This window comes from Elephas maximus, chromosome 6, assembly GCF_024166365.1.
Source record: "Elephas maximus indicus isolate mEleMax1 chromosome 6, mEleMax1 primary haplotype, whole genome shotgun sequence".
Lineage (NCBI taxonomy): Eukaryota > Metazoa > Chordata > Mammalia > Proboscidea > Elephantidae > Elephas > Elephas maximus.
Window position 1 is genome coordinate 102,524,340 of NC_064824.1, and position 17,219 is coordinate 102,541,558.

At 40.2% G+C, this 17,219-nt stretch overlaps 1 protein-coding gene across 3 annotated transcripts in view; it reads left to right on the forward strand.

Annotated features, from left to right (window-relative positions):
- Positions 1-14,024: 14,024 nt before the first annotated feature.
- ICOS (inducible T cell costimulator) overlaps positions 14,025-17,219 on the forward strand; it is a 28,436-nt gene continuing 25,241 nt past the window's right edge. For 2 of the 3 annotated variants that reach the window (XM_049887936.1, XM_049887939.1), the window contains exon 1: positions 14,111-14,191. In XM_049887936.1, coding sequence (XP_049743893.1) covers positions 14,134-14,191 — 58 coding nt within the window. In that variant the 5' untranslated portion in view covers positions 14,111-14,133. Of the gene's footprint in view, positions 15,832-17,219 lie in introns of all 3 variants that reach the window. The other variant, XM_049887938.1, reaches the window with a different exon arrangement.

Below are 17,219 nucleotides of genomic sequence, written 5' to 3' on the forward strand. Positions count from 1 at the left end.
TGCATCAATTGGTCTCAACACACCTAGAGCAAAGGAGAATGAAGAACACCAAGGACACAAGGTAATTATGAGCCCAAGAGACAGAAAGGGCCACTAAACCAGAGACTATATCAGCCTGAGACCAGAAGAACTAGATGGTGCCCGGCTACAACCTATGACTGCCCTGACAGGGAACACAACAGAGAGCCCCTGAGGGAGCAGGAGAGCAGTGGGATGCAGACTCCAAATTCTCATGAAAGGACCAGACTTAATGGTCTGACTGAGACTAGAAGGACCCTAGGGGTCATGGTAACCTTCTGTTACCCCAAGACAGGAACCATTCCCAAAGCCAACTCTTCAGACAGGGCTTGCACTGGACTATGATAGAAAATGATACTGGTGAAGAGTAAGCTCCTTGGATCCAGTAGACACAAGAGACTATGTGGGCAGCTCCTGTCTAGGGAAGAGATGAGAGGGCAGAGGGGGTCAGAAGCTGGCCAAATGGACAGAAAAATAGAGAGTGAAGGGAGGAGTGTGCAGTCTCATTAGATTGAGAGCAACTAGGAGTATATAGCAAGGTATATATAAGTTTTTGTATGATAGACTGACTTGGTTTGTAAACTTTCACTTAAAGCACAATAAAAATTAAAAAACAACAACAACAAGGATTTCATTTTGCTTAGATCCACAATCAATGCCCATGGAAGCAGCAGTCAAGAAATCAAAGGACGTATTGCCCTGGGCAAATCTCCTGCAAAAGACCTCTCTCAAGTGTCAAAAGCAAAGATGTCACTTTGAGGGCTAAGGTGAACCTGACTCAACCCATGGTATTTTCAATTGTCTCATATGCATGTTAAAGCTGAACAATGAATAAGGAAGACTGAAGAAGAATTGATGTCTTTGAATTATGGTGTTGATGAAGAATATTGAACATTCCATGGACTTTCGGAAGAATGAACACGTCTGTCCTGGAAGAAGGACAGTCAGAATGCTCCTTAGAAGCAAGGATGGTGAGGCTTCATCTCATGTACTTTGGACATGTTACCAGGAGGGACCAGTCCCTGGAAAAGGACATCATGCTTGGTAAGGTAGAGGGTGAGTGGAAAAGAGGAAGACCCTCAATGAGTTGGATTGATGCAGCGGCTGCAACAAAGGCCCTCAAATATAGCAACGATTGTGAAGGTGGTGCAGGACCTGGCAGTGTCTTTTTAGGGTGACTCCTAGCACATACAGTTGCTATGAGTCAGAACCGACTTGATGACACCTTACAACAACAACAACAACAACAACAACAACGGTTATATAAAAGGTTAACTTAAGGTGAAGCTTGGTGAAGAGTATGTGGAAACTACATTTTTTGTGACTTTTCCCTAAGCCAAAAATTAGTTCAAAATAAAACAATTAAAAAAAGTGAAAAGAAACAAATAGAATTAATTTTAATAATATACTTTATTTAACCCAATATGTCCAAAGTATTATTATCTCAATGTGTAATCAGCATAAAATACTATTAATGGGAGATTTTCCTTTTTTTTTTTATGTACTGAGTCTTTGAAATCCAGTTTGTATTTTCCCTTACAGTTCGTATCGCTTTGGGCTAGCCATGTTTCAAGTGCTCAGTATCCACATGTGGCCCATGGCCGCCATATTGAATAACACAGGTGTGATGCAATGATGGGATGTCACCCAGAGGCCATTGACTCCTTAACAGCTCTTCTCAGGGGAGGTACCCTCAGTCTTTCCACTACAAACTCTATTACCCCCAGAGGTGGTAAGGTATGGGACTGGGTTAACTAAATTCTGTTAATGTTGGAGGCTGATCTAAAGAGAAAATGAGTTGACATGGTGGAAACGCTGATTTGAACTTTTAGCTCCAGAGCTGTGAAAACAAATCAATTTCTGATCTCTAAAGCCATTCACCGGTGATATTTGTGTTACAGCAGCACGCACTAGGACACTAAGACACAGCCCTAGTTCAGAGTCCCTAAATAACAGCTCGAGCTGTTGACCAGCTGGCCACATAGGTGTCCCTTTGATTCACAAGGACACTCTTCAATCCTTCCACTGGTTGTTCTGAGTGATGTAGGAGGCAGGGCTGAAACATATGCCTTTGATAGATAAGGGGTGAGAAGGTATCTACAATTTCTCTACTACCTTAACGACAATAGCAGCAGCTGATATTTATACAGCAGCAAATAAAACACACCAAGTGCTCTTGGAAGTACTTGGTTAACTATTTAATTACCACAACAAACTAATAGGTACTGTCATTATCTTTATTTTATGGATGAGAAAACAGAATTCTGAGTTTAGTCACTTTCCCATGCGTGTGCAGCTAGTTTGAAAGCAACACCTGGATTCAAACCCAGAAGACCTGGCTACAAAAACAAAACAAATGAACAAAAAAGCCCAAACTCGTCGTCGTCTAGTCATCCAGCCGGTTCCAACTCATAGCGACCCTGTAGAAGTTCTTAATTTCCACACCAGGCAGCCTCGCTGAATGACGCAATGCCGCAACGTTGCACCACAGAGTTTATAGCCAAGTAGAGTCTGTGAAGGGAATCCAGTTTTTCTATTCTGAAGTCAAGTTGTATACCTCTGGAAAAATTCCTGGGCCCTGAATATAATAAGAATCACATTTAAAAGAAAAACTCACTCATATAAACTGTAGGTCAGGATACGGCACCTCACTAAATTATGTAAAAATGAATAGTTCTTAAACTTGAAACTAGGACAAGACAGAATAAAACAGATGCCTCTACGAACGGGATTCTGTCACATGTGGTGTTCCATTTTGGGGGCTGAAATCTCTAAAACGTTACCAGTTTGATTCTGATTTTCTTTGAGTTTGTTTCTTAATCAGTCCCAAACTTACTTGATGCTTTTACATTTATTTCCAAGGCAGTAGATTTCCAAGCACAAATACCTGAAGGGAACTCTATGACTTTTCAATAATTGCAATGGAAGCGGGAGATATTTGGGCAGTATTTATTCCTAGGAAGAGAATAAAATAATTGTGATTGCCTGGGGCTGTTTGTTTGCATTGCTTTCCATTGCTTTTTAGACTTTGCCTGTTTATTTTAGACATCGACCAACTAACTGAATAATCCTTAGCAAGCAAAACCTGCAAATGAAGGTGATTGGGTTGAGCTAGGGTATTGGTTCAAGGAGACTGACCCAATAATCTAAAGATGTTGTTGTTGTTAGGTGCCATCAAGTCGGTTCTGACTTGTAGCAACCCTATGTACAACAGAACAAAACACTATCCGATCCTACGCCATCCTCAAAATTGTTGCTGTGTTTGAGGCCATTGTTGCAGCCACTGTGTCAGTTTATCTCGTTGATGGTCTTCCTCTTTTTCACTGACCCTCTATCTTACCAAGCATGACGTCTTTCTCTAAGGACTTGTCCCTCCTGAGAACATGCCCAAAGTATGTGAGACAAAGTCTTACCATCCTTGCTTCTAAGGAGCATTCTGGCTGTACTTCTTCCAAGACAGGTTTGTTCATTCTTCTGGCAGCCCGTGGTATACTCACTGCCTTCGCCAACGTCATAATTCAAAGGCATCAATTCTTGTCTTCCTTATTCATTTGTCCAGTTTTCGCATGCATATGAGGCAATTGAAAATACCATGGCTTGGGTCAGGCACACCTTAGTTCTCAAAGTGACATCTTTGTTTTTTAACACTTTAAAGAGGTCTTTTGCAGGAGATTTGCCCTGTGCAATACGTCCTTTGATTTCTTGACTGCTGGTTCCATGGGCGTTGATTGTGGATCCAAGTAAAATGGAATCCTCCATTTATCACGATGTTGCTTATTGGTCTAGTTGTGAAGATTTTTGTTTTGTTTTGTTTTTTATGTTGATGTGTAATCCATTTTGAAAGCTGTAGTCTTCGATCTTCATAAGTAAATGCTTCATAAGTAAATCCATAAAAAAATCCTCTATCTTCATAAGTAAATGCTTCAAGTTCTCTTCATTCTCAGTAAGGCTGTGTCATCTGTATTATGCAGGTTGCTAATGAGTCCTCCTCCAATTCTGATGCTGATTTGTTCTTCATATATATAGTCCAGTTTCTTGGATTATTTGCTCAACATACAGATTGAATAAGTATGGTGAAAGGATACAACCCTGACATACATCTTTCCTGATTCTAAACTGTACAATATCCCCTTGTTCTGTTTGAACACCTGCCTCTTGGTCTATATACAGGTTCCACATGAAGCGCAATTAAGTGTTCTGGAAATCTCATTCTTTCAAATATTAGTCATAGTTTTTTATGATCCACACAGTTGAATGCCTTTGCATAGTCAATAAAACACAGGTAAATATCTTTCTAGTATTCTCTGCTTTCAATCAAGATTCATCTGACATCAGCAGTGATATCCCCTGTTCCATATGCCCTTCTGAATCTGGCTTGAATTTATGGCAGTTCCCTGTGGATAAACTGCTGCAACAGTTTCTGAATGATCTTCAGCAAAATTTTACTTGCGTGTGATATTAATGGAGCCCTGGTGGTGCAGTGGTTAAGAACTCAGCTGCTAACCAAAAGGTCGGCAGTTCAAATCCACCAGCCACTCCTTGGAAACCCCATGGGGTGGTTCTACTTTGCCCTATAGTGTCGCTATGAGTTGGAATCGACTCAATGGTGTCAGGTTTGGTTTATTTATTTATTTATTTATTGGTGATATTAATGATATTGTTTGGTAATTTATGCATTCAGGTGTATCACCCTTCTTTGGAATGGGCACAACTATGGATCTCTTCCAGTTGGTTGGACAGGTAGCTGTCTTCCAAATTTCTTGGCATAGGTGAGTGAGCCCCTCCAGCATTGCATTCGTGTGTTGAAACATCTCAATTGGTATTCTATTCACTCCTGGGACCTTGTTTTTCACCAATGCCTCCAGTGCAGCTTGGATTTCTTCCTTTAGTACCATCGGTTCTTGATCATATGTTACCTCTTGAAATTGTTGAACGTTGACCAATTCTTTTTGGTACTGTGACTCTAAATATTCCTTCTGTCTTCTTTTGATGCTTCCTGCATCATTCAGTATTTTGCTCACAGAATCCTTCAATATTGCAAGTCGAGGCTTGAACTTTTTCTTCAGTTCTTTCAGCCTGAGAAATGCCAGGTGTGTTCCTCCCTTTTGGTTTTCTAACTCCAGGTCTTTGCCCATTTCTTTCTAATACTTTTCTTCAACTTCTTGAGCTGTGCTTTGAAATCTTCTGTTCAGCTCTTTTACTTTAGCATTTCTTCCATTCACTTTAGCTACTCTATGTTCAAGAGCAAGTTTCAGAGTCTCTTCTGACATCCATTCTGGTCTTTTCTTTCTTTCCTATGTTTTTAATGGCTTTTTGCTTTCTTCATGTAGGTAGGATGTCCTTGATGTCACCCCATAACTCTTCTGGTCTTTGGTCACTAGTGTTCAATGCATCAAACCTATTCTTGACATGGTCTCTAAAATTCAGGCGGGATATATTCAAGGTCGTATTTTGGCCTTTGTGGACTTGTTTTAATTTTCTTCAGCTTCAAATTGAACTTTCATATGAGCATTTATGGTCTGTTTTGCAGTCAGCCCCTGGTCTTGTTCTGACTGATGGTATTGAGCTTCCCCACCATCTTTTTCCATAGATGTAGTCAATTTGATTCCTGCGTATTCCACCTGGTTAAGTCCATGTGTATAGCCACCATTTAGGTTGTTGAAAAAAGGTATTTCCAATGAACAGACCATTTGTCTTGCACAATTCTATCATGGAATCTCTGGTGTTTTTCTATCATTGAGGTCATATTTTCCAACTACCCATTCTCCTTTGTCCAGCTTCTGCATTCTAACCACCAGTAATTACCAATGCATCTTGATTGCATGTCTGATCAATTTCAGACTGCAGAAGTTGGTAAATATCTTCAATTTCTTCATCTTTGGCATTAGTGGTTGGTGCCTAAATTTGAATAATAGTCATATCAACTGGTCTTCCATACTATCCTATCATTCACAGTGCTGTGCTTCTGCCTAGATCTGGAGATGTTCTTTTTGACAGTGAATGTGAGGTTGTTCCTCCTCAATTTGTCATTCCCGGCATAGCAGACCATAGGATTGCTTCAATCAAAACGGCCAGCGTCAGTCCATTTCAGCTCACTAACGCCTCGGATACCTATCTTCAAGCATCCCATTTCATTTTTGACAACTTCCAATTTTCCTAGATTCATGCTTCATACATTCCATGTTCCGATTACTAATGGATGTTTGCAGCTGTTTCTTCTCATCTTGAGTCCGTGCATGTAGGTCCTGAAAGCTTGACTGCATCCACATCATTAAGGTGGGCTCGTGCTACTTTGAGGAGGCAGCTCTTCCGCGGTTATATTTTGAGTGCCTTCCAACCTGAGGGGCTCATCTTCTGGCACTATATCAGGCAATGTTCTGCTGCTACTCATAAGGTTTTTACCGGCCAATTTTTAAAAAATTAGGTCCCCAGATCTTTCTTCCTAGTCTGTCTTAGTCTGGAAGCTCCGCTGAAACCTGTCCACCATGGGTGACCCTGCTGTTATTTGAAATACCAGTGGCATAGCTTTCAGCCTCACAGCAACTCGAAAGCCACCACAGTAGGACAAACTGACAGACAAGTGGTAGAAAGCGCATTATTAAGATATAATAATTCAATCACTTTGGCACTTTGTGCTTTAGGTATACTGATTGCACATGCATAAGGTAATTTCATAAAACTCTTAAGAAAGAAAAAAACGCACACACACACGTACTGAAAATCATACAGGAAAAATAATCATTGTAATACTAGCAAATTAATTAATCAGCAAATTCATATTTTGGTGCTTATACTTTCAAATTTTCTATGTATAGTTTTTATACATTTTTTTCTTCATAAATTTTTTTTACAAAATTTCGAGTATTAAGCTCAGGTATATGTAATACTTGAAGCTTACTTTTTCCACTTAATGTATCCTGAACATTGTCTCAAAATTCCATGAAATTGTTCACTTGAGATTTCTACAGCGTTGGACTCTACTCCATGCTTCACTTTCTGGGCCTAACAGCTGAACATTTACTTTTCTTTTTAAAAAGAAAAAGCAGATTTCAGTTTATACCAGTAGGTGTCATCTATTCACATGAAGCACAACCCAAGACACCTAACATAAATTGACTCAAGCCTTAGTAATTTTTACCAAATTCCAGTGTTCTGTCCTAGCCTATCTGAGCCCTTTAGATGAAGTGTATTTAGACCTTAAATAAAATTTAGAGATGTTGCCACTTTGGCCCTCAAAGTGCATGCACAGAAAACAAAAGCAGCGTCAAGATAGAATTGAGCTTTGTAGGTTTGGAGTTAATATTTTACATCTTAAAAATATATCAACCATCGGGGAGAGATTATTAAAATCTTGCTCTGAATAGTCACCCAAAATAGGTCAAAGATGCTGCAAGCTGTCATGTTTTTTTTGAATTTTGTGTATAAAAACTCAAGGTGAGTCAGAAATGTTAAAAACAAAAAACCCAAAATGTTATGAGGTGTTTTTTAAGATATAAAAAAGCATTAAAAAGTCATGAGATAAAAAAATTAGAATTATTTTGTTAATCATCACAGCAAATTTCAGTGATAGCTATCACCTACACTTTACAAATAAATAAGGGAGGCCCAGAGGAGTAAATCACATTTCATAAGTTCATATAGCTTCTGATTTTTTTAAAAAAATTCTTATTGTACGCTGTTGAGTCAATTCCCACTCATAGCAACCCCACATGACAGAGTAGAACTGCCCCATAGGCTTTTCTAGGCTGTAATCTCTACAGGAGCAGATCACCAGGTCTTTTCTTCTGCGGGGCATCTGGGTGGGTTTGAGTGGCCAACCTTTCAGTTAGCAGTGGAGGACTGCATCACCAGGGCTCCTTAGTTAACAAGTGATATCTGCTTGATCCCTCGGGAACGAGTATATAGAATGAGGAAAGTAACTTCAACAGAATGGCTGTTAGTTCTCACAACTCAATTAGTATGGGATGGTACTGTCTCAACGGAAGGTGCTAAATTGGGGAGCACAGAATAATTAGATTTACTCTGAAGCAGGACAAGAGTGGGGACCGAAAGACCAGACAGGAGGCTGTCCAGGAGAGAGACAATCAAGGCCTGATGTAAGGAAGTGACCTTGGGGACAGAGGGAAGAAAAAAAGACCTGGAAGACAACTAGGAAGTAGCATAATTAGGGCTTTATTGATGAACTATCTGGAGAGGGAGAGCTGATACCCAGGTTCCCGGCTGGTGAGCTGGGAACATAGGAGCAGAAACACCTTGGTTCAGAAGAATCCTTCTTTTTGGATGTTTTCTCCTTTCAAATGGCAAACCAGGTTTAGGTGAAGCACAGGTACTTTTGGGGTGCTTTTTAACCCTATGTTTTGGACCCAGTGGCCCTGGTGTGTGGGCTCCTGCACACACAAATGTTGTTCTCTGTAGGTTTCAAGCAAAGCAATTGAAAACTACTTACCTGTGGACGTCAGAAAAGCAAGCATGACACGTTATGAACTCTGGTGCCTGTAAGGTAAGAAATAACATTCTACTTTTACTGTAACCAACTTTCCATTCCCCACCCTCACCCCAGGCCTCTGCACACACAAATCAAAACCCTCTTAAGTCATGGAATTAAGAAAGAAAAGCAAACAAAAAGGACTTCCTGTGGGGTGAATGGAAATTTTTGCCCACTTTGTTTGCCTGGCGCATGAAAAGTAGTTCTGAATATTTAAAACCACAAACAATCGTATTCTTAACAATTTTGGAGAAGGGAGAGGCACGTGAAGTGTTACATATAGGGGGTCTTTGACATAAGACACTATTTATATAGAAGCAAAGTCTGCTCCCGTTTAAGATCAGTTACCACCAAATGTCGTGCAGAGAAGCGTGCTGGTTGGAAGAAAGCAAACAGATTCATATCAAATAAAAACACGCATATGCAGTCGAACTAATGGCGAGGTCATCTATAACTTGTGGGACTTTTCTTCCCTTGAAGTGGAAACATTACACCTAAATTTTATTAGAAAATCTTTATTTTGCATTAAAATATTTTGAAACTTCATCTAGGACCTAAGTACTCTTACTTCTGCAAAATATGAGGCCAAATGATGATGCTGCAAATCATTTACAGCCAAACAAATGAGAATTAGTGTGAGGGTGTCCCTTGGAAATTTAGAGTGAGGGTTTCGAAGTTTCATCACTTGGGTTTGCCCCAGTTCGGACACTTCTCAGCTGTGTGACTCTCGTTTCCTCATCTATGAAGCTGGAATAATTTTTACCTCATAGGGTCGTTGTGAGAACTGAATGAGATAATTCATGTGAAGACAGTGTCTGGCACATAGTTTGTACCCAGTAAATGTTATTAGCTTCCTGCCTTCCTCTGTGTCACAGCAGCTGAGCTCTAGAATACATGGCAGCTTTTATCAATTGAAGTAGAAGTGCCCTATGTTTCGTTCCAGAGCCAGGCCACAACTAGGTTAGGAAAAGTGGATGATTCCCCACTGCCGTCTGTTTTCCAAAAGAGGACTCAGCACAGCAGTGGGTCTGGGAGCCTCTCCTCTTGATGCTGTCAAGGGGCAGAGTGGAAGGGAAGAGAACTGAAGGAAATCAGGGTAGCCGATGTTGGCGGGACCCAATCTTCACTGCTCAGGCAGCTCAGTACCTCAGCTAGCTTCTTTTTTTGAATTGTGCTTTAGGTGAAAGTTTACAGCTCAAGTTAGCTTCGCATACAAAAATTTATACACATATTGTTATGTGACCCTAGTTGCAATCCCTATAACGTGACAACACACTCCCCTGTCTACCCCAGGTTTCCTGTGTCCATTTCAATCAGCTCCTGTCCCTTTCTGCCTTCTCATCCTGCCTCTGGACAGGAGCTGCCCATTTAGTCTCGTGTACCCACCACCAACCTACTTGAACTAAGAAGCACACTCTTCACGAGAATTATTTTATGTTATATAATCCAGTCTAATCTTGGTCTGATGAGTTGGCTTCGGGAATGGTTTTAGTTCTGGGTTAACAGAGAGTCTGGGGGCCATGTCTTCTGGGGTTCCTCTAGTCTCAGTCAGACCATTAAGTCTGATCTTTTTACATGAATTTGAGTTCTGCAGCCCACTGTTCTCCTGCTCCATCAGGGAATCTCTGCTGTGTTCCCTGTCAGGGCTATCATTGGTGGTAGCCGGGCACCATATGGCTCTTCTGGTCTTACTCTGATGGAGTCTTTGCTTTATGTGGCCCTTTTGTCTCTTGGGCTAATATTTTCCTTGTGTTTTTAGGGCTCATCATTCTCCTTTGCTCCAGGTAGGTTGGGGCAAATTGATGTATCTTAGATGGCTGCTCACAAGCTTTTAAGACCCCAGGTGCCACTCACCAAAGTGGTATGCAGAACATTTTCTTAACAAACTTTGTTATGCCAATTGACCTAGATATCCCTCAAAACCATGGCCCCCAGACCCCTGCCCCTGCTACTCTGTCCCTCGAAGTGTCTGGTTGTGTTCTTAGCTTTTGGTTTAGTCCAGTCATGCCGATTTACCCTGTATTGTGTGTTGTCTTTCCCCTTAAAAAAAACCTACGATAATTCTTGTCTAGTGTCTACCTACTGGAAACCCTGGTGGCATAGTGGTTAAGTGCTACGGCTGCTAACCAAAATGTCGGCAGTTTGAGTCCACCAAAGTGCTCCTTGGAAACTCTATGGGAACAGTTCTACTGTTTTTTTTTTTTTTTTTTAAATCTAGTTAGTGAATTCCCTTCTCCCTCCCTCTCCACCCTCATAATCATTAAAGAATATTTTCTTCTGTGTTTAAAACTTTTCTTGAGTTCTTATAATAGTGGTCTCATATAATATTTGTCCTTTCGGGACTGACTGATTTCATGCAGAATAAAGACTTCCAGATTCATCCATGAGTTGTGAGATGTTTCGCAGATTCACCATTGCTCTTTATCGTTGGGTAGTATTCCATTGTGTGAATATTTCGTAATTTGTTTATCCATTTGTCCATTGATGGGCACCTAGTTTGTTCCCATCTTTTTGCTATTGTGAACAGTGCTGCAATGAAATGGGTGTGCATATATCTATTTGTGTGATGCCTCTTATTTCTCTAGGATATATTCCAAGGAGTGGGATTGCTGGATCATATGGTAGTCTATTTCTAGCTTTTTAAGGAAGCGCCAAATAGATTTCCGAAGTGGCTGTACTATTTTACATTCTCGCCAGCGGTGTATAAGTGCCCCAGTCTCTCCACAACCTCCCCAGCATTTATTACTTTGTGTTTTTTCAATTAATGCTAGCCTTGTTGGGGTGAGATGTAGTTTTGATTTGCGTTTCTGTAATTGCTAATGATTGTGAGCATTTCCTCATTTATCTCTTAGCTGCTTGAATGTCTTCTTTGGTGAAGTGCCCATTCATATCCTTTGCCCACTTTTTAATTGGGTTATTTGTCTTTTTGTTGTGGAAGTTTTGCAGTATCTTGTAAATTTTAGAGATTAGACCCTGATCAGATATGTCACGGCCAATTTTTTTTCCCAGTCTGTAGGTTGTTTAATTAGCTTCTTTTGCACCCACTGCTGAGGCCCAGGAGTCATAAAAAGGGTGCCTAGGGGAAGCCCCTGCAGCTTGGAGGAAATCACAGCAAGATCAAGCTCCTAACTTGCCTTTCAAATCCCTTGGCTCTGGCCAAGTCTCCGTAATCACTGTTTCTATTACTCCAGCCATGGCTTCTGCTTCAGGGCCTGGGCATTTTGCACTGACACCTTGACTGTGCTGCCTAACCTTTGATTTCATCTTCTCATCTGGATACCACCTCTGCAAACTGAGAGTCAGTCCCACCTGTCACTCCCTGGACCCAACCTGGATCCAGAATCCTGGAAGCTGGTTTAGGCCTCAGGAGGGCAGGATCAGCAGACCTTAGCATTGGTGATTCCACCTGCTTTGGTTGAGTGAGGACTCTGGAGCCAGACTCTGCAGATTCTAGCACTGCCACTTACTAACCATATGGCCTCGGTTCAGGTCCTTTACCACTCTGTGTCTCAGTTTTCCTTATCTGTGAAATGGGAAGAATAGTGGTCCCCGCCTCATGGGGTTGTTAACGGGATTAAAGGAGTTAATATATGCATAAAACATAATCTAAATATATAATACACTTAAATACATGTAAAACAATGTAAATATAATAATATTAGCTGTATTTATGGTGCCCAGTGCCCAAACCCAGTGCCATCGAGTTGATTCCTACTCATAGCGACCCTATAGGACAGAGTAGAACTGCCCAACAGAGTTTCGAAGGAGCGCCTGGCAGACTCAAACTGCCAAACCTTTGGTTAGCAGCCGTAGGTTGCACTTAACAACTACGCCACCAGGGTTTCCGTATTTATGATATTGTATATATTTATTTAGATATACTATATATTATTCGGAGCCCTGGTGGTGTAGTGGTTAAGAGCTCAGGCTGCTAACCAAAAGGTCACCACTTCGTATCAACCAGCCACTCCTTGGAAATCTTATGGGGCAGTTCTACTCTGTCCTATAGGGTCTCTAAGAGTCGGAATCCATTCGGGGACACACAACAATAACATATATTATTTTACAATTAATTTCATATATGCTTTCCATTAAGATGCATTATTTCATATAAAACATTTAAATATATATAAATATAATAAATAATAATATATTAATACTATTATTATTATTGTCTAGTCTATCTCCCTATGGGGATCTCCCTATGGGGACAGAGAGACCATGGGTAGGCTCTTCAACTTTCTTGCTTTCAACTGAGACTATAGGTGCACAATCCCTGGTTTCCCAGACTCTGCTGTGATATGCAGAGTAGGATTTATTAGTTTAAAGTTGACCCCATCGTTTGGAAAATTATAATTTACAGTAAATATCATGCAAATATTATTTCTCAGAATCCTATTATCTTAGTTATCTTAGTGCTGCTACAACAGAAATACCACAAATGGATTGCTTAAACAAACAGAATTTATTGTCATGGTCTGGTAGACTAGAAGTCCAAACAAACTCAGAGCGTCAGCTCCAGGGGAAGGCTTCCTCTCTCTGTTGGCTCTGGAGGAAGATCCTTGTCATCAATCTTCTCCTGGTCTAGGAGTTTCTTCTAGCAGGAACCCCGGGCCCAAAGGACACGCTCTGCTCCTGGCGCAGCTTTCTTGGTGGTACGAGGTACCCCTGTATCTCTGCTCACTTCTCTCTTTTATATCACAAAAGAGATTGACTTAAAAAAAAAAAATTTTTTTTTTTTGACTTAAGACACAACTAATCTTGTAGATCGAGTCCTGCCTCATTAACAAAACTGCCACTAATCCCATGTCATTAACATCATAGAGGTAGGATTTACAACACATAGGAAAATCACATCAAATGACAAAATGGTAGACAATCACACAATACTGGGAATCATAGACAGGCCAAGTTGACACACGTAATTTGGGGGGGTCACAATTCAATCTGTAACACTTAGTTGCTCCTCTTTTGAATTTCTTCATTTCAATTTATGTAATAATTTTCTTTATTTCTTGTCTTATTCTAAAACTTTCTCATCTCTGCAGCAAATAGCGTAAGATAGAAACGTGTCCAAATAAATGTATCATTCATTCTGTGGGTATTTTTAGATCCTGTTATTCCCAATATCGTCTCTTTAACTTGTTTTCTTGTAACTAGAATGAAGGTAAAGTTTTCCTCTGTCTTCCAAATCATCAACAATCCATGGACTAAGTGCTTTCACTCCATAAGCAATAAACCCCTTGCCATCAAGTCGATTCTGACTCAAGGCGACCCTATAGGGCAGAGTAGAACTGCCCCATAGGGTTTTCAAGGTAGCAGTCTTCACAGAAGCAGACTGCCACATCTTTCTCCTGTGGAGTGGCTGGTGGGTTCGAATGGCCAACTTTTTGGTTAGCAGTCAAGCACTTAACCACTGTGCCGCCAGTACTCCTTCCATAAGCAATAATGCCTCCCACATAGCCGTTGACATCAATTAAAAGACACCTCCTTGGCTTGATGGTAAATGTGATGTGACATCATCCTCCACAAAAACCACTTCCTTTCCAGCAAATAGAAACAATTGAGAGCATGAATTCACTGTCAGCTTTAAACACTGAAGGAGGAGACTGAACGTGTTTCTGGCAAACATGAAGTCAGACATCTGGTATTTCTTTCTCTTCTGCTTCCAACTTGAAGTTCTAAGAGGTAAGTGGCCTATTGAATATTTCTTAAGTTATAATTGAAGTGAATACTGAGAAAAATAAAAGGTAGAAAAATTGAACACCAAATAGAAAGACTTTTTTTTTTTCTTTTTAAAAGAAGATCCCAAGCACATGGCTAAGGGCACCATGTCATCCATGTCATTGTTAATGTCATTGTTTGCATTGCTGCCTTTGATATTATGTTTTAAGATGGTCAAAAAATTGTTTCATGAGATCATTACATTTTTGAATTGTTTCCTTGGAGTTACCTGTAAGTGGATAAAGTGGAAGAGTGGCCTACTGTTCTCTGAGAAAGATGAAAAGAAAAATGACTGTCTCAACAGAATAAAAATTAAATACTCCTGGCATTTGGGTTGGAAACGCTGGTGGCATAGTGGTTAAGCGCTACGGCTGCTAACCAAAAGGTTGGCAGTTCGAATCTGCCAGGCGCTCCTTGGAAACTCTATGGGGCAGTTCTACTCTGTCCTACAGGGTCGCTATGAGTCGGAATCGACTCAACGGCACTGGGTGGGTTTTTGGCATTTGGGTTGGGAATTTTTTTCTGTGGGAGAAAATAAAATGGGAGGGCTTGGAAAAGAAGGATTTTGATTTCAGTCTTATCTGGATGTTTTGTTGTCTGCAATGCCCAGGCAGCCACAGAGCTTTTATTGACACAAAACATCAGTGCCCCTCCAAAAGGTCGAGGAGATGTGGATGAGGTAAAAACACTCCCAGTTCTGTGGATGTTAAAAAAAAAAAAAAAAATTATTCTGGAGTCCTTGATTCTTTCTTTTGTAAACAGATATATATCAGCCTCTATATGAATAATTTAAATAATGCTACCTACTATTGAAGGTGTTTCTTTTGTTTCTTACTCTGTGCCTTTTTATATTGTTTTTATTTTCTTTTGAATTCTGAGCCATGTTCTTGTGGCTGGAAAAGCAAAGTGAAATATTAAATGGGGAAGTTCTATTACCACTAAAAGTAAAAGCAAAACATTTAGTAGCTCTAATCCCACCAAGAAATAAATTTTGTAGTAGTATGAAGAAATAGATTTTACCTTTCTCTCCAAAAAATTTTTCTTATAGCAGATTGATCAGACACTTGATTAGTGATAGCTCAAGGTGGCTTATACACTCTTAAGAGGAATAAGGAATGAGGATATAAAGTCTACTTACAATAAGTCCCAACAGCAGTTCTAGGTCACTGAAGTTACTTACTTGACTATGCCTTTTCTACAACCTAAAGAAATCCTTTAGCCATATGAATGGCATATGTATAGTGTTTTTGAATTGATATTCATTCATTCATTCATTCACTCATGTATTCAGTCTTGTGTCACTGAGTATCTTTCATGTAGGAGGCACTGTGCCAGCTGCTGTTGAGATTGAAAGACAAGTAGGAGTAAATGGGGAGAATGGTATGGAGGTGGGGAAGAACAGTCCATGTCAAGGGAAGAGCAAGTACAAAGGACTTACGGCAGGAGTGAATGAGGTGAGGTCAAGGGCCTTGAAGGAGGCAGATGTGTTTGGAAACAGAGAGGGACAGGGTTGGAGTGGTGCAAGATGAGGCTGGAAAGCGAAGCAGAGACTAGATCATTCAGAGTGCATGGGCCTTGTTAAAGACTTTGGTTTTTCTTCTCAGGTGAGTGGGACAAGTCATTGAAGGGTTTGTTTGTACTGCTAAAAAGCATCCCAGTATGCCATACTCGTTTGCATGGCTATGATGATACAGGAGATTCCTTTTCAGGAGATTTGAATTAGCACTGGCATTATTTCTGTGAGTTGATAAATCCAGTTGATGAATAAATTGTAATTCTAGAATGTTATTCATCTTAGATTTTAAATGAATAAAACCGGTGTTCACTCTCATCACACAGCAAACGCTATGTGGCATGCCATTTTCTTTAACAGGCATGAGAGCTACATGGTGATAATAAATATGGTAATGATCATATTCAAAACACCACAGAAATGGATTTACCCAGCAACTACAATTTTAAAAGCTCAAAATGCAGGAGCCAAACAGAAGTGAAGTAAGAACTTGCAGGTTCTTTTTATCGTCATATTTGTAATCCTCTCAACTAGAAAGGCTGCCTCCCACCTAGGTGTCCACCCTACTAAGAGAAAGGTATTATTACCTTCAGTTAATGTTTGAAGAAACTCAGATGAAGAAGACAGTAATTAGTGGCAGGATCAAGATTAGAACTCAAAAGTGTCTGACTCCATCATCGAACTCTTTGTACAGCATGTTGAAGTCGTAGAGGTATAGCATGAATCTCAAAGGAGAGAAATTTTCATCACTGTTGATATTTGGGTGGCAAGTAAGGTTTTCTATTGATCTCAATGTGAAATTTAGCAGTCTTGTTCTTTTAAATGATTCTGGAACAATGGGAAATTCCTCTTTGTACAAGGATCTGGGAAAGATGTGAACCTCTAACTACAATTAGAAGACACTCTTTCTAGACCTTAGAGACAATGGGGACCATGGGGGTGACTTGATGAATTCTGGTTTTAGAAAGATGGCTCTGGAAGCAGTGTGAAAAAGGCACTGGACTTATGAGACATGTGTATATTTCATGATGTGTTCTGTAAGGAAACTGGAAGGATACCTCTCGTGTCCACTTTAAACCTTACTTTCTAACCCAGGTATTCTTGATTCTTGAATTTCCCCACCTCAGGGAAAACAGTCCTTTGGTGTCTCCTGCACCTGCTTCTCCCCAAGAGTTAAGAGATTAAATTGTGTTGCTGAGCTGACCTTTGAGCCCCTCCCAGCCTCTCCAATAAAAAAAATCTTGTATAAATGCTGTCTCCTGGCATTGTCACCTGCCAGGACCCATGCTGAAGTTTTAAAAATCCAAATCTGTCAATCTTTTCTTTTTATAAACAAATTCAGGCCACTCTCATTCAGCATGATAATCCTATACTTGATTTTATTCCTTCTTCTTCTTTCTTTTTTTCTTATTTCTTATGAACTGTCTTTACCTACTGTGCTTTCATTTCTGTAAAATGAGAGGCTTGGACTAAGGTATT